The sequence below is a fragment of the Neofelis nebulosa genome, chromosome 1 (assembly GCF_028018385.1).
Source record: "Neofelis nebulosa isolate mNeoNeb1 chromosome 1, mNeoNeb1.pri, whole genome shotgun sequence".
NCBI lineage: Eukaryota > Metazoa > Chordata > Mammalia > Carnivora > Felidae > Neofelis > Neofelis nebulosa.
Genome location: NC_080782.1, coordinates 131,946,561 through 131,971,569, shown reverse-complemented (window position 1 = coordinate 131,971,569; position 25,009 = coordinate 131,946,561). Strand labels below are relative to the sequence as shown.

Sequence of the window (25,009 nt, the reverse complement as noted above, 5' to 3'; positions counted from 1 at the left end):
TGAAATAGGAGCTAAGGATATGTGAATTGTAAAAACAACTCTTTATCTTTTGGTAAATGATAGTTTATACTGTCAGAAACTTGTATTTCTTTACCAAATTCTAAAATAAACTTTGAGGCTATTTTACAACCCCTTGATAGAATAACCAAAGTGAAAAAGTAAAAGAAGGCTCAAGTTCTGGTGCTAATTACATACTTTCAGCAGGGTTTTAGCAAAGCTGAGCTATGTAAGCCCTTTTGACTTTTGTGCCACATTAAATAAATCTGTTATGAAAGATAATGTAAAAGGTAGAAGCTACTTGTATTATCTATCACAGTTTATTCATATGGTTTTCACTTTCCTCCCCTTAAAATGATAAGTGTTGTGTCATTTTGAATAATGTATTGACACTTACTAGGTACATGTTGGTTAATAGGTAATAAACTCTTCTGATAAATCAATTATTTTTGTATATTTTAAAGTCAATAATGACAATGCCTTTTTCCAGGGTAGCAGCTTTTTATGTCTATTGATTTTTGCAGAAATTTTCTTTCAGTTTTAATGTATTAAATAGTAAGGACTATTTTTAGAGTATAATGTATTGTCATTTACAGACTACCTTCAAAGGTGGTTTGACTCAGCATTAAAGGGGCTTATGGACACAGATGGGAAATAGTGGATTGGGTAGGTCAGGTCATTAGTGATATCTGTACATAGGTTATAGATGACCTCTGAATAATCATCCTGGTAAGCTTGTGATTTATCAATCATTATTTAAATAAAACCATGACTCACATTTGAAGTACGTTGTAGAAAACTTGGTTAGTGCCTAGAGGTAAGCAATGAAAATGTGTACAGGTAGACCATTTGAGAGAACTATGGACCTAACTATTTCTAGTCTGTGAGGTAGAAATAGGCTCTTCTCCTCTTCCCCCACAATTTTATTGACATATAACATTATATTCATTTAAGGTATGCAATGTAATGGATTTGATGTATGTATATACATTTGATCCTTGAACAGTGCAGAGGTAGGGGCCAATCCCCTGCACAATTGAAACTCCCTAAAAACTGCTGCTATCTGTGTTATATGCTGTATCTTCACAATAAAGTCAGAGAAAATAAAATATTATTATTTTAAAGTTTTATTTCATTTTGAGAGAGAGAGAGAGAGAGAGAGAGAGAGCACACAAGCAGGGGAGGGGCAGAGAGAGAGAAAGAGAATCCCAAGCAGGCTCTGTACCACCACTGACTGAGCCACCCAGGTGCCCCGAAAAGAAAATATTTTTTAAAGCAGATCTTTAAAAATTTTTTAAATGTTCATTTATTTTGAGAGAGAGAGCACATGCCCCCAAGTGCGTGAGCAGGGGAGTTTGTGGGGTGGGGAGACACAGAATCTGAAGCAGGCTCTAGGCTCTAAGCGTTCAGCACAGAGGCTGATGTAGGGATCGAATTCATCAACCACGAGATCATGGCTCATGTGGTATCATGACCTGAGCCAAAGTCAGAGGCTCAACCACCTGAGCCACCCACGTGCCCTTTGTAGAAAATGTTATTAAGATCTTTAGAAAGAGAATACATTGGTTGTGTGAGTTTTTAATGTATTTGGATATTAGCCCCTTATCATATAAATGATGTGCAAATAATTTGTCCTATTCTGTAGGTTGCCATTTTATCTTGTTCATATTGTCCTTTGTGGTGCCTGAGTTTTTCGGTTTCATGTAATCACAGTTATTTTGGTTTTGTTGTTTTGCTTTTGGTGTCAAATGCAAAAAATCCCTGCCAAGAGTTTATCCCCTGAGTTTTCCTCTAGGAGTTTTATGGTTTCAGGTTGTATGTTCATGTCTTCAGTTCATTTTGAGTTGAATTTTGGGTATAAAATAGCAGTCTTTTGCATGTAGCTGTCCAGTTTTCTGTGTTCTATATTCTTGGCTCTTTTGATGTAAGTGAATGGACCATATATGAGATTGGGATTATTTGGGGGCTCTCTGTTCCATTGGTCTCTGTATCTGTTTTTATGCCAATTGCATGCTGATTTGATTACTGTAGTTGTGTGATAGAATGCAAAATCAGAAAGTGTGATGCTTTCAACATTGTTCTTTTTTTATCATGATTGCTCTGGCTGCTCAGGTGTTTTTTTGGGGGGGGGAGGGTTCCACACAAATGTTAAATGGTTTATTCTATTTAAGAGAAAAATGTTACTGGAATTTTGATGTGGATTGCATTGAATCTGTAGATTGCTTTGGGTAATAGGGACTTGTGAAGAATACTAATCCTTTTGATTTGTGAACATGGGGTATCTTAAGAGTTTGTTGATCGTCTCTTCCACTTGAGCTAGTTTTTTGTTAAAATGTTTAATTTTTTTTCAGTTATTTTATTTTTTAGTTTCGTGATTTCTCATTGGTACACTCTTATTTTCTCTTTGTGGAAATTGTTTCTCTTTTATATATTGTCCTCCTCACCTTAGTGAGCATCTTTATGACCATTATTTTGAGATCTTTAGTGGTTTCAGGGAAATCAACTCCATTTCATTAAGATGTGTTTCTGGAGTTTTATCATGTTCTTTAGTTTGGAAAATTTTCTTCTCTTTTCTCATTTTCCTTGACTTGGTGTTGGTTTCTTTCCATTATATCAAAGAACCACCTCTTCCAGTCATGATGGACTGGGCTTGTGTAGGAGTTGAAGTGTATCATTCCAGCCTGGTGGAAGTTTTTGGTTCTCTCTAAAACCTTGTGAGATTTTGTTAGTGGTTCCTAATCCTTGACCATATGCCATGACCTGTCAGTGTCCTAAAGGGGACCTAGATATGGAGCCTTGTTAAAAATCAGACTCAGACAGTAGCTCTTAAAGTATGCACATAGGCTGCTTCCAGGGAGAGACTGAGAGATGGGAGTTTGTATCTGCCTCCTCTTTGGTGGCCCCTAGGGTATAGCTGGTTAAGAAGTGTTTCATTATTGCTTCATTGATTAGGCTCTTCTTTTTTTATTGTTTTAGTAATCTCTAAACCTAAAGTGGGGCTTAGCCTCCTGACCTTGAGACTAAGAGTCGCATGCTCTACTGATTGAATCAGCCAGACACCCCTAGGGTCTTCTGATAAAAATTGATTAAAAAAACATTGTATGGGGATGCCTGGGGGGCTCAGTACTTTAAGCCTCCCACTCGATCTCAGCTCAGTTCTTGACCTCACGGTTGTGAGTTCAAGCCTGCATTGGGCTCAGTGCTGGATGTGAAGTCTAACTAAAAAAATAAAACTAAAAAAAACCCAAAAAACCACCATTGGTGGCTTGGTTGTTGTAGAGTTATTTTGAATGGAAAAAAAAACCCCATTCAACCTAATGGCTTGCCAAGTAACTTAAAAACACAAAAATTGGGGGTGCCTGAATGGATCAGTCAGTTACTGGTCTGACGCTTAATTTCAGCTCAGGTCATGATAACATGGTTTGTGAGTTTGAACCCTTTGTCAGGCTCTGCACTGACAGCGTGGAGTCAGCTTTAATTCTCATTCTCTCTCCCTCCCTCCCTCCTTCCCTCCCTCCTCCTTCCCTTCCTTTCTTCCCTCCCTGTCTGCCACTCCTGTGCTTTCTGTCTCTCTCTAAATAAAGGGGAAAAAGAAACCCACATAAAGTTTAAAATTTTATTCAGGGAGTGTAACAGGTGAACAAATGGGAGTATAATGCATGACTTGAGGAAAGGTCAGGATACTAAGTGAGAATTGCCAGAGGTGCTGAGATTTGAAGGCAATATTAAAGCATCACATATTCAAGGTATTAGCAATTGAGTGCCTGTGTTTAAAGTGCTTAGAAATGTGCCTGGCATGTAGTAAGACTCTTAAGTATTACCTATTATTTATTTTAAGCTATTCACCTGTAAGTTTTTAGAACCAGTATTTCTAAACCATTGAGCCATCAGAGTAGCTGGGGCCTGCAGCTAGACGTGCAAATTTTTGGTCCCTCCCAAACCTGCTGTATCTGAAATCCTGCAGGTAGAGCTATGCAGCCTGTGTTTTAACAAACTGTCCAGGAATTCTGATGTACAGAGAAGTTTGAAAACCACTACTTATGAGGTTCTACCCAGTATGAAACCAAAATAGTGATGACAGTTGAGGTCTTTAGGACACGGCATTACTGTGAAGCAGAGATTAAAAAAAAAAAAAAAAGCTATCAGATAAGTGACTTGCGCACAAATAGGAACACCAGAATTTGCGTTCCTTCCCCCTTTTTAAAAACGTCTTTCACGTAAAATAGTTCTTTGAGAAATAGTTGGTCATAATACTGAATAAGACAGGTTTTAGAGAAATGAGCTGACACTATTTCAAAAGCCTTCTTCTCATTTAGCAGTCATTTCTTGTCTAGTTATTGTCAGGCACAGCTCTGGTCATAGGGTAACTCTTAGTATGTTAGGGAAATCAAACTCTGAGTATATCGATTATGATACGGTGTTTTAGGTGCTAGAATAGAAATAGCCTTTTTCACTCCATGCTCAGATCAAGGAGCTCACAAGGTTGAAATAGCTTTTTTCTCTCCATGCTTGGAAGGTTGAGTTTGATCTGGGTCTTAAGGAATAATGGGCAGTTGCCAAGTGAGGATAGGTTTGGGGTGAGGGTGTTCCATGTATTTTTTGATATTAGTGCTATAAAAGCTACTGTTTTCATTTTTTGCCTAAGTGAAGACACACTTTTCTTTTGCTCCAAAAAAAAAAAAATCTCAAATCCATCTTTATATTATAACTTTTATTACTCTGTTTTTTCTGTTACATGGATTGGTTGGTTAATAGGCCTCTCAAAAGCAGCTCATGCCCCCAGGGAATCAGTATCATAGAAAAAATTACTGTTTTAGAAATATGCCTGTTGCCTAGTTATACTGTCAATATTTCAACTTTTTTTTTTTTATTTTTTTTATTTTTTATTTTTGGGACAGAGAGAGACAGAGCATGAACGGGGGAGGGGCAGAGAGAGAGGGAGACACAGAATCGGAAACAGGCTCCAGGCTCCGAGCCATCAGCCCAGAGCCTGACGCGGGGCTCGAACTCACGGACCGCAAGATCGTGACCTGGCTGAAGTCGGACGCTTAACTGACTGTGCCACCCAGGCGCCCCTACTGTCAATATTTCAAAACATAAACTTATTTCAGAGGTTCCCAAAGTTTGTTTTTTGGTCCCCTTAATACTTTGAGTAACTTTTTTCATGGCACCTCTAAGCCAAGAGAAATTCTTTAAGATGTATTAACTAGTTTTGTGCAGACAACTTGGTAAACATGTATGTCCTAACACCTTGGTTGCTTTAAAAAAAATAACAAATTGAAAGAAAAAATTTTAATTTCCTTTGAATATAATCATGATTACTGATCTGATCGGATGCCAATGCCTGTCCTTGTCAAGCCATGGAATCAGAATGAATGCCACCAACTCTCTTTTCTAGTTCCATATTGTCTCTCGTACAATGCTTGGGGTTTTTTCACAGCAACCACAGAAAGCACTGCTTTGCAGAGATGTGCCATTAGAGCATATGGTCTAATTGTAGCCTGGAGTGGAGGGGGCTGCAAGAGCACCTGGTTCCAGGGGTCTCAAACAGACCAGGTTTGGCCACTTGCCACAAATCAAATCCATAGGCAGGGAGAAACAAGACAATTTATTTCAGTGAGTCCGACACTAGGGTGAGAGTAGACTGAAGTCTCAAAGCCTGTCCAGAGTGCCGAAAATACCAGGTTTATATAAGGATAATGTGGGATAAACATGGTTGAATGCAAACAGGTGGGCACTGAAGGTCAAGTTGATCATTGTCTTGGAGTCAGTCACATGGGGTCTTGTGGCTCAGGACAGTGCTCATTGCTCAAGGGAGTAGTTTCTGTTCCCTTCAGGGGATGCTTTGCCCACAGGGTCTTTTGCCTGATTTAAGAAATAAGCTGGAAAGGAGAACTTAATCAGTTGGAAAGTACAACCTAAAGTCAAAATGAAGGTAGTTGACATTTTCTTTCATAATGTTGCAATTTTGAATTACCTTTATTTACTAAGTTGAATATCATTGGGTTTCCCTCAAATTGAAAATATTGTGTGGGGCCCCAGGATATTTCCTGGGAATCATAGGTTTATTTGATAAAATACACAGGTGGGGGTTCACTTATATTTTGTCTGGGTCACCAAGCTGTCAGTAGCATATCTTTCTTTTTCTGTTCTTCATTCACTTAGGATGCACTGGTGTGAGTGATTGCTACCTAATAGCCTGAAGGCACCAGCTTTATTCACTGCCTCAGGTGGCACTTTCATTTTTTTCTTTTTTAAGTTCTATTTATTTTTTTGTGATCTCTACATTGAACATGGGGCTTGAACTCAGGACCCCGACATCAAGTCTCATGCTCTTCTGACAGCCAGGCAGGTGCCCCGGCACCTTCATTTTCTATTCACTGTGTGCCCATTTCTAGAAGTACCTACCTGTGCTCTTAGCTTATGCCTCCTGTTGCCCTGTGGGGCTTGGCCACAAATTGTTCCTCAATGGCATGTGTTTGCACACTAAACTGCCCAGATGGTAGTCCTGAAGGAAGTTCTATTTAAGTGATTAACTAATCACTATTTCTCTAGAAGCTATATTTGGTTAATATTCAAGAAATATGAGAGTGCAATATTTATGGGGGGGAGTATTTATATTGCTGCAGAAATGTGTTTAAAAAAGGTGTGTTGAGGGGCGCCTGGGTGGCGCAGTCGGTTAAGCGTCCGACTTCAGCCAGGTCACGATCTCGCGGTCCGTGAGTTCGAGCCCCGCGTCAGGCTCTGGGCTGATGGCTCGGAGCCTGGAGCCTGTTTCCGATTCTGTGTCTCCCTCTCTCTCTGCCCCTCCCCCGTTCATGCTCTGTCTCTGTCCCAAACATAAATAAAAAACGTTGAAAAAAAAAATTAAAAAAAAAAAAAGGTGTGTTGAAAACATGAATGTCATACTATTCATAAATTTATTCATAAAAAGTTTGTTGATAGATTGTGTGTTATATATAGCCCTGGCCCTTGTGGCTTCACATTTTATATGCCTGCCTATATAGGACACATCTCCTATCCAGGGGACAGTTTAAATTTGGTGCGAGATGTAAATTTTGCTTTAGTAGGTGAATACAAGGCAGTCAGGGAGTCCTGAGTGGGAGTAACCCCAGGGAGTAAAGGAGTCAGGCCTGAGTTAGTGAACTGATGGAACAGGAGGAAAGAATCTTCCATGCAGAGTTGTGGAAGAGCATAGTATACTTAGGGAACTTGAAATAGCAGATGAAAGCTTAGAATGCATGGAAGAATGTAGTTGAAGATGAGGATAGAGAGAGAAATAGGATTTCCATAGCCTGTGGAGTTTTTTATTTATCCTGAAAATTTGGGAAGCCTTTGAGGGATTTGAAATGAGTAACACGATCAGTTTTGTACTTTGGAAAGGTACATCTAGATTCAGGGTGAGGCATATTGGAAGGGGAAAGAACACTGTAAAACTGGAACCAGATAAGTGAGGGACTCCTGGCTCCTGCATTGACGTAGGTGAGAGGCTCAAGGGCCCGAAATAAGGTAGTGGCAGTTATGTGGGGATGGAGGGAGGAAAGCGGCAGACTCCCCAGGATAGTTTGCTAATTGGATGTGATCATATGAGGGAGAAGGAGTGGTGAGGGACAGCCCTCAAACCTGGCTGGAAATACTGGCAGAAATGTGGTTGACCAAACATGGACTGAAGAGGAGGAATGGGCTATGCAAAGAAAGTTGTGCGTTAAGTGCAGAAGCTTGAGTGTCCTCTGGCCTCATCAGTAAGCAGTTGAATGTATAGTCTCAAGCCCAGAAAGTAGAAAATAGACTCACTAGTTATCGGCATAGACTTGATAAGGTAAAGATGTGCAAGAGGGAAGAAAAGACACCAAGGGTGCCAGCTTACACAAGATCAAAAAAAGCACAGAGATGTAAGGTAGTGGATGAGTGAGGAACCAGAGAAGAGGGATCTGTTGCAAGAAGAATCTCAGAGTAATCCTTTCTCTACTTTGTACATTCTAGGTTTTTGAAATAAATATCTGACTAGTAATTTCACTAATGGTTGCCTAGCGGGATATTATTGTTACAACCACAGCATCCATTCTCCCCCTCGTCTGTCGTATAGGAGCCATCGTTTGAGTGGCAGACCCCCCTGCTCCTGGTGATTCCTGATTAGGTCTGTGCTGCTCATAGGGAACTGCTGTCCCTTTGCAGCGATTGGGTTTGAGTTTGGCTCAAGGAAGGCATTCTGTGGATGAGAGGGGTTGGTTCAGGACAGGGCAGAGAATTCAGATGCCAGAGGAAGTTTTGTGGAAACCTCAGGGGGGAATTTGTCTTGTTTTTAATAAAGCGCTATTCTTCTGTATGTCAGTAAACATGGACAGAAGGCCTTAGACTTGCTGCAGCTTTGTTGGCTACCAGCCTGACAATGAAGCTGACAGGAGGGCACAGCTGAGAAAAGTGTAGAGAAATTTTGTGGAAGCCCTGGGTACACTGAACACCTTGCCCCTGGGCCTTACTGTGTAAGCCATTTTTAGTTTTCAGCTATAATTTTATTTTGAGAGAAGGAACATGTGATGGGAGTGCATGAGTGATGGATGCGAATAGCACACACACCCTCAGGTGACGATGTAGCCAGCTCCAGTGTCACATGGGAGCTCTGCAGTGTAGTTTTCAAGGACCTAAAATCTCTGCCAGTAGTTTTGGGGAGGAAGGCAGGAAGTAGGTAGAGTATGATTTTAGAATTGTAAAGTAGCATGGGGCGCCTGGGTGGCTCAGTCCGTTGAACGTCTAACCTCGGCTCAAGTCATGATCTCGCGGTTCATGGGTTCAAGTTATGAGTCAGGTTCTGGGCTGACAGCTCCGAGCCTGGAGCCTGCTTCAGATTCTGTGTCTCCCTCTCTCTGCCCCTCCCCCACTCATGCGTGCGCTCTCTCTCTCAAAAATAATAAACTTAAAAAAAAAAAGTAAAGTATCAGGAGGACAAAAGTTCTGGTGGAAATCAGAAAAGGAATTGTTTATTATTCATTCTCGTGTCACATAGTTTTTACTAGTAAACAAGACTTAGGTTTTTGTGTTAAGTTGTAAAGGTAGGAGAAAATTCACTAAAATAACAAATCTTTAAAAACTTACTTTAAAAAAACTGATGAGGAAAATTACCACATGTACACAGAAACAGGGAAGAGAACTGCCTCTCCCAGGTATGTAGCACCCAGCTTCACTAGCTGTGGATGGGGGCCCCATCCTGTGTCACCTGTGACCCTCTCGCCTCAGCTGGAAAACTTAAAGCAAGTTCATCCCACACTATTTCAGTATGTGGCACCTGGCTGTCTCTGTCAGTAGAGCACGTGACTCTTGATTCCCAGGTCATTGAGATTGAGCCCCACATTGGGTGTAGAGGTTAAAAATCTTCAAAAAAAAAATTTCAGTATGTGTGTCTAAGATTAAACTGCTTTAAGGAGGCATCAGTAACATTCAGTAAATGTGAAGAGACATTTTTCCTTGTCTCCTTCCTCGACCTTATGCAGATTAACAGTATTTCAAGGATAGCAACAATTATTCAAAAGGTTGACACTCTTAATAGAGTTCCCTATAAAGAATAGAGTACGTTTCCAGGAAAAGCGATGACTCTGCTACTGACAGCAGTTAATACGTATCAGAGTGAGTGCACCATTTCCTGTTTTTCTTTGCAGAGGCCCAACTGTGGAGTTCCCCTTGTTTACCCATGAGTTTAAATCTTGTCTCTGTCTTACCACAGAGGTGTCCTACTCCTTAAATGTCCACAGTGACTAAAAAAAATACATTTTTGTATTTTGAAATAAATTATATTTGGAATCTAGGTTTTCGATTTATTGATAATGTTAGAACACAGATCCAAAGAACATTGCAGTCTGTGTGTGCATCTATCCTTCCTTCCTTCTCTGGAACCTACCACCTTGATCATTATTTTTCTCTACTTTGAGTCTCTTTCACTGCATCTTATCAGAAATTAAGCATAAATCCAGTCTTTCTCATCTTAAATGGAAAAACGGCTTTTTTCCTTCAGCTGCAGCCTGCCCTCTTGTCCCTGTCCTAGGCGTGTCCAGTTGTTTGTGTCTGACCGCTCTGTTTCCTGACTCCTACACACTTGTCTGCCCCCTCAGTGGTCTTCCACTCTTAGCCCTCACGAAGGTGCTCACTGCATGTTGCTGAATCTGAATATGCAGACATATTCCAGCCTTGACCTGACCTCTCCCCAGCTTTCCACTGTTTGCCTCATCACTCCATGACACCTAGAAGAGGACGCACCTGATTTTCCTCCTCCTTTTCAGGCATTTTCTTTGTCGTGTCCTTTGAGGGATTTTTTTTCTCTGTCCAACTTTAGGATTCCTCTGTACACTTGTCTCCCTCAGAAGTCCCCTTAACTTGTACACCTTTATGTGCTGGTGAGGGGTGCCTCGGTGGCTCAGTCAGGTAAGCGTCCAACTTTGGCTTAGGTCATGATCTCATGGTTTGTGGGTTCGAGCCCCATGTCGGGCTCTGTGCTGACAGCCCAGAGCCTGGAGCCTCCTTCGGATTCTGTGTCTCCCTCTCTGTCTGCTCCTTCCCTGATGGCTCTCTGTCTCAAAAGTAAACATTAAAAAAATTTACTGTGCTGAGTGGTGAGACTTAATTTCTTATCTCTAGTTTAGCCTCTTTCAGAATCCTATATCCGTGTATCCAGCTTGCCCTCTTGGTAACTTCACTTGCATGTCTCACAGATAACTCAAATTCGGTGTGTGTTAAACTCTTTCATGTTCTTCCTAAAGTCTGGCCCTCTTCCAGTATTCTCTGACCCTGTGAATTGTGCACATTGTTCTCAGATATTCTTAACTTCTGGCTCTCCCTTCTCAAATCCAGTCAGTAACCAAATGCTGTTGATCTTGCCCCCTAAATACCTTTTAAATCCACCCATTTCTTTCCCTTTCACCTGCTGTCAGCTAAATCCAAGTCCTCTCTTTCCACCAACATTACTGCAATAACTTCTCCTTTGGCCCCTCCAGCCTCCCTGCCAGCTGCAGATATCACAAAGTGGCTTTTAAAACCAGCTTGTCATGTTATCAGGGAAGGAAGGACTGAAAGCTTCAACGTCTGTACCTTAAATCAGTATCGGATTACACGGCATGAAGAAACATTCCAGTATGTAAGGGAAATCCAGACTCTGAACTCAGTACTCACTGTTCTCAGATTTACAAATTAGTTATTTGTTCTTTGCTTTTCATTAAGAGAATAGTCTCTGTTGAACATCCTCCCTCAAAATTCAGAATGTTTTAGTCTTAGAATTTGATTCACAAGCTGATCCATTTGTTAATTCCTTTCAGGAGACCTTTCTGGAAAGGGTTGGGTGATGGCCTGAGTGCTGACTCTTCTCCCAACATCTTCCTGCAGTAATCCATTTGTTAGAATGAATCACTTCATGTGAAGCTGTGGGCCAAGTGTAGCCTTCTGCTAAGACAAACATACCTTACAGGGGCAATGATGAAGATCCAGCTTGAGAAGTTGCTCCTGTGTGTTCACAGGGCAAGGGATGGTCAAGACTGCCAGTGGCCTGAAGTACATCTTTCTTTCTGAAATATGCCTGTCACTTGTCTGCCTAAGAGGGCCCTCTGGCTGAGCTGAGTGGCACCCTCTGCTGTCATGAGCTGTTGCACCTGCAAGCTGGTTGCACAAGCCCTTAGGAGGAAAAGTCTGTAGGTCTGCAAATGCCATTATCCCATGGAACTTAACTGCTATCTTTTTCTTCACCTGGAGCCATCCACCCTTTCCTGCTTTGTGGAGGGTGCCAGGAAGCTAGAAGTCTTTTCTATCAGTCAAGGCGTTTACTGGGGAAGAAGCCCCAACAATTTGTCTTGCCTGGGTACTGAGAAAATTCTTGTCTTCTGCTGGCAAATGTAAATTATTTGGTTGTGCCTGGACAAACAACTTTCTCACACACAAATTCACTGGAATGTAACAGGGTAGCCAAGATGAAAAAAGCTGCAAGACTATCATTAGCTTCTTCTTTCCCTACATGAATCCTAGAAAAGAGAAGGTAGCATTACTTCTTAAGGCTCGTTTATGCTATGTTATCTCAGATGAGAATAGTGTGAAGGGAAGTACGTTAAATGGGATGATAGAAATAGATAAACTAGGAGTCTGGGGAAAAGATGGAAAACAGAGTGGGAAGGATGGTGCATTGCTGATATGGGGCTCCCTGATGAAAAGATGCTGTGGGTGTCAAGTCTGATGGAGGGGTCGGCAGTTTGAGGCTCCTTTAGGACACCTGAAGTAGGAACATATAATAAAAAGCAGGAAATCTGTGCCTTTGTGCTGACAGAAAATTGAAGAATGTGATACCTTCCCTTGGTTTTCTGATAACATGAAAATTTTCTGTAATCCTAGGAAGCAGGGCCCCAAAAGAATGATTGAATTTATGAACCCTTCAAAAAGGGACTTGAAGTAACTAAATGGGGCTTTAAGTACACGAATGAGAATGTTTTGCTCCGAATTTTACAGACTATAATCCATACAGTCAAGCATTTTGAGAGGGAAAAATGAAAACCTATAATACAAATTCTCAGATTAGAAAATATTGCAGTGATGTCCTCTCATAACAAAGCTTCTGAAAAGATAACCATAAATGAGAAATAATACATATCTACTAAAAAAATGGTCTAGAACTGGGATGATCCAACTTTGGATCATCATCCAAAGCAGTTTGGACCATAACTGCTTATGGTCCAAATTGGGCCTGGTACTTGTTTGTTTAAATAAATGCTCACTGGAACACAGCTCCACTTAATATGTTTATGCAATGTCTGTAGCTGCTTTTGTGCCAAAAGGACCAGAGTGGAATTGAAGCTATGACAGACTGAATGGCTTACTTACTGTCTTGGCCTATAGGAAAAAATTAGTGGATTCCCAAAGAGAATCGAATAAAGTTACTTTCCAGTACAGTAAAACTATAAAGAGAAATAAAAATAATGGATGAAAATATACACAATCCACTGTGCACATAACAGGAACTACAGAAATTACAAAAAGGAACACAAGGTGCATTATTAAAAAACATAATAGAAGAAAACTTTCCCAAGAGACAGTAAAACTTATGTTCAGATAGACAAGGACCACCACCTGCCATATAGAACCCTGGATGGAAAAAACCAATGAACTTGGAGGTAGTCCAGTGTCACTGTTGAACTGTGAGGATGAACATAAGTATTTCCAGGGAAAAGCTCAAGCTTCTTTTGGGATTCTAAACAGTAGCAGTAAAAACTAGAGGACAGTCGGGGCGCCTGGGTGGCGCAGTCGGTTAAGCGTCCGACCTCAGCCAGGTCACGATCTCGCGGTCCGTGAGTTCGAGCCCCGCGTCAGGCTCTGGGCTGATGGCTCGGAGCCTGGAGCCTGTTTCCGGTTCTGTGTCTCCCTCTCTCTCTGTCCCTCCCCCGTTCATGCTCTGTCTCTCTCTGTCCCAAAAATAAATAAAAAACGTTTAAAAAAAAAAAAAATTTAAAAAACTAGAGGACAGTAAAAACAATCTTTGGTGGCTCCTAAAATTAATGCATGAACCCTCCATTTGTGTGGCTTTGTAGAAAATAAATTTTTAATCATGAGGGGCTGTTGCTTGAGTCTGTCTTGTTTCTAGGATTTATCAGGATTCTAGCAACCTTTCAGTGGATGTAGATACACTCCAATTTCTAGAATATATTAGATAACCGTGGTCTCTGGAAGGATCTCATGATTCTCATGATCTCACGATAAGTAAAACAGTTACCCTGGAAATACCTCTCAATGGGTGAATGGGCATATTGGTGAGGGAAGGATTGTAGCTGGTAGCACAAGTTACTGGGAAATAGGATTCTGTACCCTGTCAGAGGTGGTTGTCAGAAATTAGGACTTACTAAGGCCCAGCCTAGTATGAGTTTGGATAGGCTTTCATTCCCAGTCAGTGCAGACCCGAAAAGAGTGAACAGGCTAGGACCAAATCTCCTCCAGACGGAGCAGCTGATTTATTTCAGTGTGGGAGAGTTTTTGGGTGTAATCTAAGTAATAATAACCATCAAAATAACGTCAGTTAACCATGAAAGCTAGAAAGTGATGTTAAAAATCAGAGTGTTGTACTCAAATCACACTGTATTCTTTGCTAACAATAGTGGCGACTGATGATAAATTTACATTTGTCTTATTTTTTTTAAACAATGAAACCTAAATGGTTATTATGCAAACAAGCCAGTGGCTAAAGCTATGCCAAAAAAATCTATTTTAAATTCTGAATAATAATATGTTGTTTTGCTTTACGGGTCATGTGTGTGTGTGCACACGTATCTCTCTTGGGATTTCATCATATGAGGTAATTGTGGTAGTCCAAGATTTCAGGATCCTGGTGTCTTGGGCAGATTTTATTATGTTATTAAAATCATTCATCTGTAGTATATAAATCGACCAGACTAAGTTTGTTGCTAATAAAATCCATCTCTCAACACATTATTCCCTATATTGTAGAAAAGGCGCCGGCGGATTGACCGAAGTATGATTGGAGAGCCAACAAATTTTGTGCACACAGCTCATGTAGGATCAGGAGACCTGTTCAGTGGAATGAATTCCGTAAGTGTTTTGATGGAAGATACAGATGGGGTCTTGGGGCATAGACCTGTGTCATCTGTATGACAGGTACATACATTCTTAATGGTGATACAATGCTCATTGAATGTGTAGGCACTGAATATAAATACATAACCTGAGTATATAGAGAAGAAAATAAGCAGTGAAAATTTAATCTCTTCTCTAACTTGCTAAACTATGCATTTATTTCTGCCTTTCTCCTGAAAAAATACTTTAAAGGACTTGAACACCAGCCTTTTAGTAACATTAATCTTTCTGTTCTCTTAAATTTACTTAATTGCCTTTTGCAGACCTGTTTATCACTTTTACCTTATAAAATATTAGCCTTTACTTGATACTAGAATGTGATTTATTCATCACTGAAATGTAAATAACTTAGATACTAAGCAGATGATTAAAATTTGTGCATATTTGCTCTTATTTATAGAGATTTCAGTGTATTTCAGAATAGACTTTAGATTTATTCACTTGAACTTGTATATTCTTTAATTTTCATCCAAGAGGAAAACAGTGCACTAGAATAGAAGCAGCACCAAATGAGGGTTTGTCAGGGCTCTGGCTCATTATTGCCCTGAAGTAATAAGCCACTAAGTATCAGGAGCCTCTTTGCCCAAAATCTAAAGTAAACTAATATACCTAAATGGTCTCTGAAGTGTTTAGAACCAGAAAATGAGTAAGACTTTTATAGATAGCGAATTGCCCGTTGTCTGCTTACTTGGCAGAATTAACAAAAGACTTTACAAGAGAGCAGAGACTTTTAAAATAGGTAGATGGTTATCCTGGATACAGCAAACAAGTTTGTCACATCAGTTACTAGGTAAGCAAAGGAATAACATTTGTAGCTTCCTGGAAAGGAAACAGCTTGTTTGTTTTAAATCTGTAGGAAAAGTACTTTGTTTTGCTCAACTGCTTTTGTGGAGTTGTAAGAGGTGTCAGGTTGCAATCAAAATACAAATTCAGTAGCTTTGTTTCCTGGATCAGCATGAAATAACCAAATAGGAACCTAGGATTTTTCTTTAGAGCGTTATTTTAATACATATAAATAGAATGAATGGCTTCAAATTTTGATGAATTTTTTTTTTTTTTAATGTTTATTATTTTTTAGAGACACAATGCAAGCAGGGGAGAGTCAGAGAGAGAGGGCAACAGAGGATCCAATGCAGGCTCCGCACGGTCAGCACAGAGCCTGATGGCCGGGCTCAGACTCGCTGAAGGCAGATGCTTAACTGACTGAGCCACCCAGGCGCCCCAAATTTTAATTTCTTAATAAATGTCTTCCCCAGTTCAGGTTTTTAAAATTCATTTTAATTTAAAATAAATTTTTAGTTCATGGTATTTAACTTTTTAAATCTTGTTTATGTACATTTCACAATTTCCTTTAAGATTCCTATTCATCATTTTGTCTCTACAAGGAGCCTGTCATTGATGTTGGTGACTATTGCTGCCGTTGATTTAGGTAGAACTTCAGGAAGGACTCTTGAAGGGGCGTCTACTTCTGCTTCATCTGAAGGAGCTGGATCAAGACAGGCCCTTGGCTGTCTCCAGGCAGCTTTCTCTGCTAAGGGATGGGATTTTAAAAAAAGTGTCATAGCTCATTAGAACCAAATATGTCTCCCAAAGGCTTTTTGTACTTACTGCCGACATTAGTTTTTTGTTTGTACAGTGACAAACAGCTTCTGACTCCTATTGGGCATGGGCTTGGTTTTTTAGTCAGTTCTGTCAGGTTGAATATCATGCCATTGCTGAGTTTCCTGAAAGTCTCATTGATAGATAAAACTCGTCTGAGCCTGATATGGTGAGAGAATTTTGCTCTTACATGCAGTAATAGTGTGAGACAAAAGCATAAATGTTGTTTATCCAAAGAAATAGTTTGCCTTGTTAGTTTGTCCTAGACTGAGCAGCATGTGTTAGGTACATGGCTTGATGCACATGAAACAGCTGTGCAATACGGGATTATTGAATGGTCAGATGACGTGGAATTTGTTTTCTCCTAAATAAACTGTTCTTCCCAAGATAACCTTTTATACTAAATTTTTGCTAGAAAAGGATTCCATGACTGTTTTAATAATGTAGACTTACTGTGTTAAAATACAGACACAGTCAAAATAATACATTAGAAAACCTAAATCCTGTGGTTTGAAATTGAACAATTGAGTTTTGGAGGAAAACCAGTTTCTTTTCTTGGTAAGAATTAGCATGACATTATGAATCCACTGTGTAAAAATACAAAGATTGTATTTTTTTTTTTTTAAATAGGCCCTAAAATATCTAAGAAAAAGTAACATGTTAGGTGGGAAATTATTTGGTAGGTAAAATCAACTTTGTACCACAAAAAAGGAGCAGAACATGAATTTTAACTGTAGCATATGGACTGTACTGTGGCCTTCTCAGACTGGGGATGTTTATTGAAAATAAATTGGCCTATAGATTTCAGGTTTTTTTTTTTTTTTTTTTAATAAAGTAGTCATTATAAATAATGTGAAAACAGATAAAACATGTGATACCACTAGAATAAGATGTTCAACGTGAGTAAAATTTTCAGTAGATGGGTAAAAATTACCCATTTGAGAGCCAGTTACATTTTCTTACTTAAATCCTTTTGGATTCTAAATAAGCTATGCATTTTATTTTTTGCTTTTCTGTTAGAATATATTTAAAACTGCCTTGCTCAGAAAATAGGCAAGTCTTTACTATTTTCTTTAAACCTACTGACTCAGCATCACCAGTGAAAACACCACACAAGTCATGTTTTCTATTAAGTGCTTACTAAGTATTTGATAAGTAGATTAATAATGGATGTTGTCTGTCGTGTCCCCTCCCTGGGGAACCATGGAAGTGTCAACTGGCTGGCTGAGCTGATTGCGAGGGCTCTCTGACTCTTCACAGTTAGGTCAACACCTCTGACACTTTCTTACCTCTCCTTTTTCTAGCATTCTAGCCTGATTCTCTCATTCACTGCTTCCAGTGGGGTATGAAGTAAGATTGGAATGATGGATGATACACTTAGGGTACTTCACAACTTGCCAGTAAGTTTATGCACCTTTGTTTTAGCCCAGTAAGAGAGAAAATACCGCACCATTTATGTATCTCATACATCAGAAAATAGCCCTTTTGGGTGGTTAGGACAGATTGTCATGTTGACTCTTTTACCGATAGGAAGACTTACCTTTAGAGAGAATAAATACTTCACCCAGAGTTAACCATATTAATGAATACATTTGGACTACCATCCAAGTCTTTGGATGCCTAACTTTAACACTATCAAGTATATAAATCCTATCACATGGAACTTTAAAAATTGATCTTTGGTCCAATTTCATTCATAATTATTTTTGTCTCTAATGGACGTGGTTCTATACGTGAGGTGTCTGTATACTTTGAGTTGATCTGTATACTTTAGACTGTTTTTGAAGTGTTACCAAGTATATTGTGAATTACAGAACAGGGATTTTGTCACTGGTAAATGGGGAGAGAAAGAGGTGGCCCAGCAAGTGGTTTTCTAGCCTCCTCAACTTGCCTCAGGGCAATCAGACAAATTTAAGTCTAGGGGCGCCTGGGTGGCTCAGTTGGTTGAGCGTCCAACTTTGACTCAGGTCATGATCTCACTGGTTGTGAGTTCAAGCCTAGCATTGGGCTCTGTGCTGACAGCTCAGAGCATGGAGCCTGCTTCAGATTCTGTGTCTTCCTCTCTCTCTGTCCCTCCCCTGCTCACGATCTCTCTCAAAAATAAAATATTAAAATAAAAATTTAAGTCTATAAAAATGGAATTTTTTTCTATAAAAAGTATGCTTTCCACAACTGCTCAGCTGGAATGTTGAGACCAGCATCTGCTGCATCGTCCCTAGTTGCTGACTTGGTTCTGTTTCTGTCTTGTTCTAGGTTAGCTCCATCCAGAACCAGATGCAGTCCAAGGGGGGCTATGGGGGTGGCATGGCTGCCAGTGCACAGATGCAGCTTGTGGACACGAAGGCTGGATAGCCCCGCGTCCCTTCTCCAGTGAGTACCCAGCTCCCACACGCCAACAGCATAGCTTGTGAGGGCTTGGAGTTAAAACATACATACTTTGTTCTCTTTAGAAATTGTGAATTACTGAAAAAGGGCAAACATCTATTACTCCGTTGAGTGTTTCTAGTGATCGTTGTAGGCACTTTACTTTGAGTATTAGTTTTAGGTTGCTCTTCTCAAATGCTTTAAGACATCCAGTTGGGAAGGAGGCTTTGACAGATTGTGTCCCTTAAACAAAAGTGAAATTACTGATTTGAGTATTGATACTGTGGGGAATGCCGTATATCATGAAGTACCTTTATATTTTACACAGCGTTATTAATATATTTTTCATGATAAACTTTGAAAGAGTTGTCTAGTTTAATTTGTAAAGGATGAATCCTTAAAGTGTAAAAATAATTTGGATTTTTCTTTTGGTTTTATAGGTCATTGTGAATTTCTGTGTTTTCTCTTTTCACTCTTCTTTAATTTTGTTGTTGTTGTGATTCCTTTTCAAATACAAAAAGAAGTGTGATGGCATCTTGTTCACCCTGTTGTGATTTCTCCAGTGAGATGTTCTTGTTCTGCTCTGAAGAAGCTGTTGTCAGATGAACCCTGCATTTCCTTCAGCTGGCATGCATGCCTTTGGACTCACAGACTTTGGATTGTGGCTTAATTTTTACCAATATGAATCTGATCTTAGCATGATCTTTTTTGTGAATGCTAGCACTGTTTTGCTTTTTTTTTTTTTTTTTTTTTTTTTTTTTTTTTTTGCCATTTGAAACATTTCTCTTCCATCTCCAACCCTCTGCCTTATGAGTTTGTTGGTAAGGTAGGACCTGCTATTATTTGTTAATTTGTCACCATTTATGTATATTTTGGAAGGTATGACATCCACAAGCACAATGATCATTTTTATTCATTTGAAACTTGAGCAGAATAGATATCTGCATGCTTTATGAAGTTGCTTCATATGGGAGCCCATGGGATGCCAGAAAGGAGTATTTCTTTGCTGCTGTGGGCTGAGGGTAACTGCTGCTATTAGAGAAAGGTTAGCTGTGGCACCAAGTCTCGTCAGTTTCACACAAAGAGGCCTAACTGTAGCTTCTTTTAAAGTTAAAATCTGGCATTCATAAGGCGTTCATTTGGTTGTAAATGTTCAATATATTTATTTTGAGAGCAAGGACCTGGGATTGTAAACAGGTATGGTTGTGTATCAGCGTGTTGGGGTGATGCCCTCATCCAGTCTCATTGTGTACTCATTCTGTTTTTACTTGTTTTTATTTTAGTTTTATGGGATCCAGTTGTTTCCACTAACAGTTTGTTCAAGTCCTGGCCGGTACTCCTAACTTCAGACTCTAGAGTCCTTGGCCTTTCCATATTCAGACTTCTTTCAGGGTAGTGGAAGTTACCAAGAGCTATTTAGTGACTTGACTGAATCGTTCCTCGTGAAAACAGTCTGGCTGGTGATTCTTTAGGACATGGGTGAGAAACCTTTGCTCAGGCTCCAAAATGTTTGTTCTTCACAAATTATGTATATTTCAGATAATTCTGTAAGTACTTTTCCTTCCCTATGAGGGTGTAGTGTTAAGACAGTTAGTGGTTTTGTAGTCTTATTAAAATGTTTAAATCCAATGTCTAATTCAGTTCTGACTACACTTTGTAGGGTTAGCATTTTATGCAGCAGGTGGGGTTAATTGAAAATGTAGACAGCCAAGAAATTAGGTAACTGGATAAATAATGGGTTTTTATAGGCAAAACAGGCAAGCATTTCTCCACCAGTGCTTTTGAATTTAAGTTACCCAGTGCAGTGGGGGTGCTAGGTAACTCGGTGCTTGTGTTTCTGCACTTTTGAGTCTTCTTAGGTGTCAACCCCACACGGAGAGAGAATCTGTGAAGAAAAACATCTATGCTTAGTAGTAAAAATAGGCAGTTAGTTTAATTTACTCTGTGGATACTGCATTCTGGAATTTGCTGACCTTGGCCTTGTCAGTACTGATGCTGTTTAGTCTACTTTGACTTTTAAAATTCGTATAACTTTTATACTTGTCTTATAACTCCTGGGATCACAGCACAGGGAGCCATGCTCCTTTTTGCTGAATTCATGATTTGATGTTACTCTTTTTCTAATTAACATCTTCTGTGTGGACCAAATACTCCAGGAGCATCACTATGCTCCTCGGCGTGTAACTGACCTGCAGTAGCCACACTGTGTGCAAGAACATATGCCAAGGAAGGTGCCAATAAATTCAAGGAGACAAGTACAGTTTTAACATACTAATCTTGGACACAGATTTTCTAGGGAGGGTTAAAGATAAGAGTGTGAAAGGTGCAGCTTCCCCACATCCTAAGTGGAATTATAAATTTTGGGCAACATGTCTCATTTTAAAATTGAGTCTAAATAAACAGGATTGACTGTTAGTGGTTTGCTGAAACAAGGGTTAACTGATGCCACGGATTCTAAGAGTGATCTGCGTTCTATATAAGAGCTGCTTTCCCCTGGTGGAGGCATGAAGTGGTGCCAGTAAGCACAGACCGGGAACGTTAACTGTGGTGATGGGGTTTGGCATTTCCAGTGCAGCATTATCGCCTTTCAAGTGGGCCTTTGGAGATACTTTATGAGTATATATTAGCTTTTACTTTTGTTATTAAATTATAGCAGTTTCATTATAGAGAGCAAGTTTGCCTTGATTTTGTTTAAAATGACTTCTGCTCAGCTCCCAGAAGATGAAATTGACATATTTTTATAATATAAGCATACTTTTTTTGTACATTGTGTTCATTCAGTGTTGGCTTGTAGATATTAAAAAGAAAGTATTGATTTTGATTCAATAAATGTTTTCTTTCCATCCTGGTTTGGTTTTTCATTTCTCTTAGAGCCCCTTTTTAGCATTCTTGTATTTTCAGTTGTGATTACTGTCAACCCGTCGCTTTTTAAAAGAGAATTTAAATTTGTAGCCACATAGTAAGGAAGCGGTGAGCTACCATATTAAGCAGTTCTGGAATATTTCCAACATGACAGCAAGTTTGCTCCCCAGGAAAAACTTGGCAGTGTCTGGAGACATTGTCACATCTTCAGGGAGGGGCGCTACCGAACATCTATCCAGCCCCCAGATGTCAGAGTGCCACCATTGAGAAACCCTGACTGAGGACAAAGAATGTGTACACACTGACCAGTACATCCAGTTAGAAACTCTCCACTGCACTTGTGCATAGGTCCGGTAGGTTTGGGTGCATCTTGTGAAGTAATGTTGGTCCTAAAATAGAAAAATCAATGAGAAGACTAGGAAGAATATTTCAGGGGCACCTGGGTGGCTGAGTCGGTTAAGTGTCCCAACTTCGGCTCAGGTCATGATCTCACGGTTTGTGGGTTAGAGCCCTGCATCGGGATCTGTGCTGACAGGTTGGAGCCTGCTTGGGATTCTATGTCTCCCTCTCTCTCTCTCTCTCGAAAACAAACTTTTAAATTGCAAAAAGTTTTGATGCCTGTTGTCCTCATTTCATGGCCCAAGACTCTAAAAGGAAATTGGGTTAAGATGATAAAATAGTAACAATTAAGACATCATGATTAAGAATAAAAGTATCTGAAGAAACTGATGTTGGTTTATCAAGATTTCTACTTTGAGCACATTTTCAAAACACATGAATAAAATGTGCAAGAACTCATAAGATAAGCACATAAAGGACAAATCTATAAAAATGATCTGGGGGCGCCTGGGTGGCTCGGTCGGTTAAGCGTCCGACTTCGGCTCAGGTCATGATCTCACCTTCCGTGGGTTCGAGCCACGCGTCAGGCTCTGTGCTGACAGCTCAGAGCCTGGAGCCTGCTTCAGATCCCGTGTCTCCCTCTCTCTGTGACCCTCCCCCGTTCATGCTCTCTCTCTCTGTCTCAAAAATAAACGTTAAAAAAAAAATGATCTGGAATTTGCTAAAACTTGCAACTGGCATAGGTAAGGAAATCATTTACCTTCTGCTTAAAGTATGCTTTGAGCACACGGCAAAGAAAGCAACTGAAATGTTAACCTTCAATTTATTGTCTCCATCTCAAAGGGTCCAGTAAGAAAACTTTACCACTCAACAACTCATGTTATTCTGACTTTATATCTAAGCACATTAACTTTTCACTATGTTTTCAGTGCTTCCTACCAGTTAGCTACTTTTGACCCCTTCCCTCATTCTCCAGTCTACTGATCTTAACAGTTTCTGTCTGGCCTGCCTTCAGTTACCACCTGAATAAGGAGACGGAAACGTTTGATTTGAGGGGGAAGGACTGGTGATCCTGGTACGCAGTCAGGGGGACTGTAGTCTGATTGGAAGGTGACAGCTGGGGAGAGAAGACATTATCCACCTCTCACCCCAAATTTTCTCCCCTGTAAACACAGTTCACTGGAGGTTTTACAACTGGCTCAAACTCCCATGGGCAGTAGCTTTCTATGGATAAATATGAGGACAGCCTGCTTTGGGAGCTCAGAAAGGATACCTAAGCAAGGATTTTTATTTTTGGTTTTGCCCCTTGAACAACCAACAAGACACTTATTTAAAAATCCCCAGGGGTGCCTGGGTGGCTCAGTCCAACTTCGCCTCAGGTCATTATCTCACAGTTGGTGGGTTCAAGCCCCGCATAGGCCTCTCTGCTGACACCTCAGAGCCTGGAGCCTGTTTCAGATTCTGTATCTCCCTCTCAGTCCCTCCCCTGTCACTCGCTCTCAAAGATGAATAAACATTAAAAAAACTTAAAAATCCTCAGAGTTTCACCTAGTTACCTAAACAAACTCATTCTTTATACATCTGTGCCTTTCAAATGTTTCAGGCGACTATTTACGTTAGACCCCGATTCTTTGCCACAGCATGCTCAGGCGGTGTCAGAAGACATTTTTAGTTGCTGTTTCTGGGTGTCTTTCAACAACATCGTTTCGCTGTTCAGAAATAGTGCAGCGAAGAGGTAAATATCCTCGTTGCTGCTTTTGGTAGTCACTCAGATTCTAAATTCCAAATGCTATGAGATTTGAGTTTGATTTTTCACAAATCTCTGTAGATTTTGCTTACCTCTAATTTTCACTGCTTGGATAGTGTCTTAGCCTGTTTGGGCTTCAGATCTGCATAGGGTGAAGAGGAATCTCTTTATAAAACATCTCTTCACAAGTGACACTTTCATGACCAGCACTTGCCGGTTGCCTCGCCTCCTGATAGTATCATCTTTGGGAGTTAGGATTTCAACATGAATTGTTGGGGGATACACACATAAAGACCAAAGCACTCAGCTACAGGAAGTGAGTGGAATCGTCCCTCTTTAGAGGCAGCCACATCCAACCTGTGCACAATGGAGCAAAGGCTACAGGCCAGTAGCCTATCAGGATCAGGCACTACTGAAACCGAGAAGCCAAAACCAGCCACCCTCTCTCCCTGCCTCCCTTTTACCAATCTGATATTCCTGAAGGAGACTAACATGACAGGTAGACATTTTAGAAAAAAAACCCAGCCTGTTAGGTCATAGGAGGTGTGAAAAGTTAAGGGAAACGGAGGATTCAAGTGATCCCTGGTGTGCTAAGCCCAGAAAATGCTCTCACGGGGAAGGAAAAAAAATATCAAAAAGAAATGCTTTCTTCATTCTTTGTGTCTTGAAATTTCAAAAACCTTTTTGCATTTATACTTTCCCACTTCACAGCCTCAATGAACCTTTTGTTCTGAAGACTTGCACCCTGCTCTGGGAGATTATTTCTTCTTCTGAGGATTAGGAGATTTTTCAGTAGCAGCCCTATAATGGAGCGCTTTCTCAGACTTGTGAGAGAAAATTATTTTGAACTCGTACATTCTATCTACAGCCAGACTGTCCGTGAAACGAGATGGCAAAATAAAGATGAGTGGTCAGAAAGTTCTCCACACACCCTTTCTGAAAACACGTACCAAAGAGTATGCTCTGCAAGAACTAGTAGAACAAATTAAGAGGATAATTCAAAGAAATGCCAGGACTTCTAGGTCTGAAGCTGATGTAGCAGTCTATCCTAATGAGAAGAAACAAGGGGAAGATTTTAGGAAAGCTGATTATGAGAAGCATCATTAGCTGCAAGATTCACGCATTCAAACATTTTTTATTGAGCACTATGTGCCCAAGGCACTGTTCACACACTGCAGATACAGCAGTGAACAAAACAAATTCCTTTACCCTCCGGGAGCTCTCATTCTAGTGTTGGGGATGCAGACAGATGGACTTTAAAAGCCAAATAAGTAAATCATGCGAGAGATCACAAAATGACCAGTGGCCTGGACAGCTGGGGATTTGGAAGACCTACAGTTGGAAATGCCACCAGGCTGAGACTGTGATAAGTGGAGAGGACTGTAGTAACAGGGTGACATAACACATTCTGTCAGTGAGCAGAAAGGACAGTTCTTGATATGCTGGTATAAACCACACACTTGTCCAAAGCTAGGACATGATTTTGAGGGAACA

The 25,009-nt window shown here is 40.2% G+C and overlaps 1 protein-coding gene across 6 annotated transcripts in view; it reads left to right on the top strand.

The window, feature by feature from the left end:
• CDC42SE2 (CDC42 small effector 2) overlaps positions 1–21,410 on the top strand; it is a 190,927-nt gene extending 169,517 nt beyond the window's left edge. For 5 of the 6 annotated variants that reach the window (XM_058717539.1, XM_058717449.1, XM_058717709.1 and 2 more), the window contains 3 exons: positions 14,458–14,559; positions 18,457–18,573; positions 19,008–21,410. In XM_058717539.1, coding sequence (XP_058573522.1) covers positions 14,458–14,559; positions 18,457–18,555 — 201 coding nt within the window. In that variant the 3' untranslated portion in view covers positions 18,556–18,573; positions 19,008–21,410. The remainder of the gene's footprint in view (positions 1–14,457; positions 14,560–18,456; positions 18,574–19,007) is intronic. The other variant, XM_058717798.1, reaches the window with a different exon arrangement.
• The last annotated feature ends 3,599 nt before the right edge of the window (positions 21,411–25,009 follow it).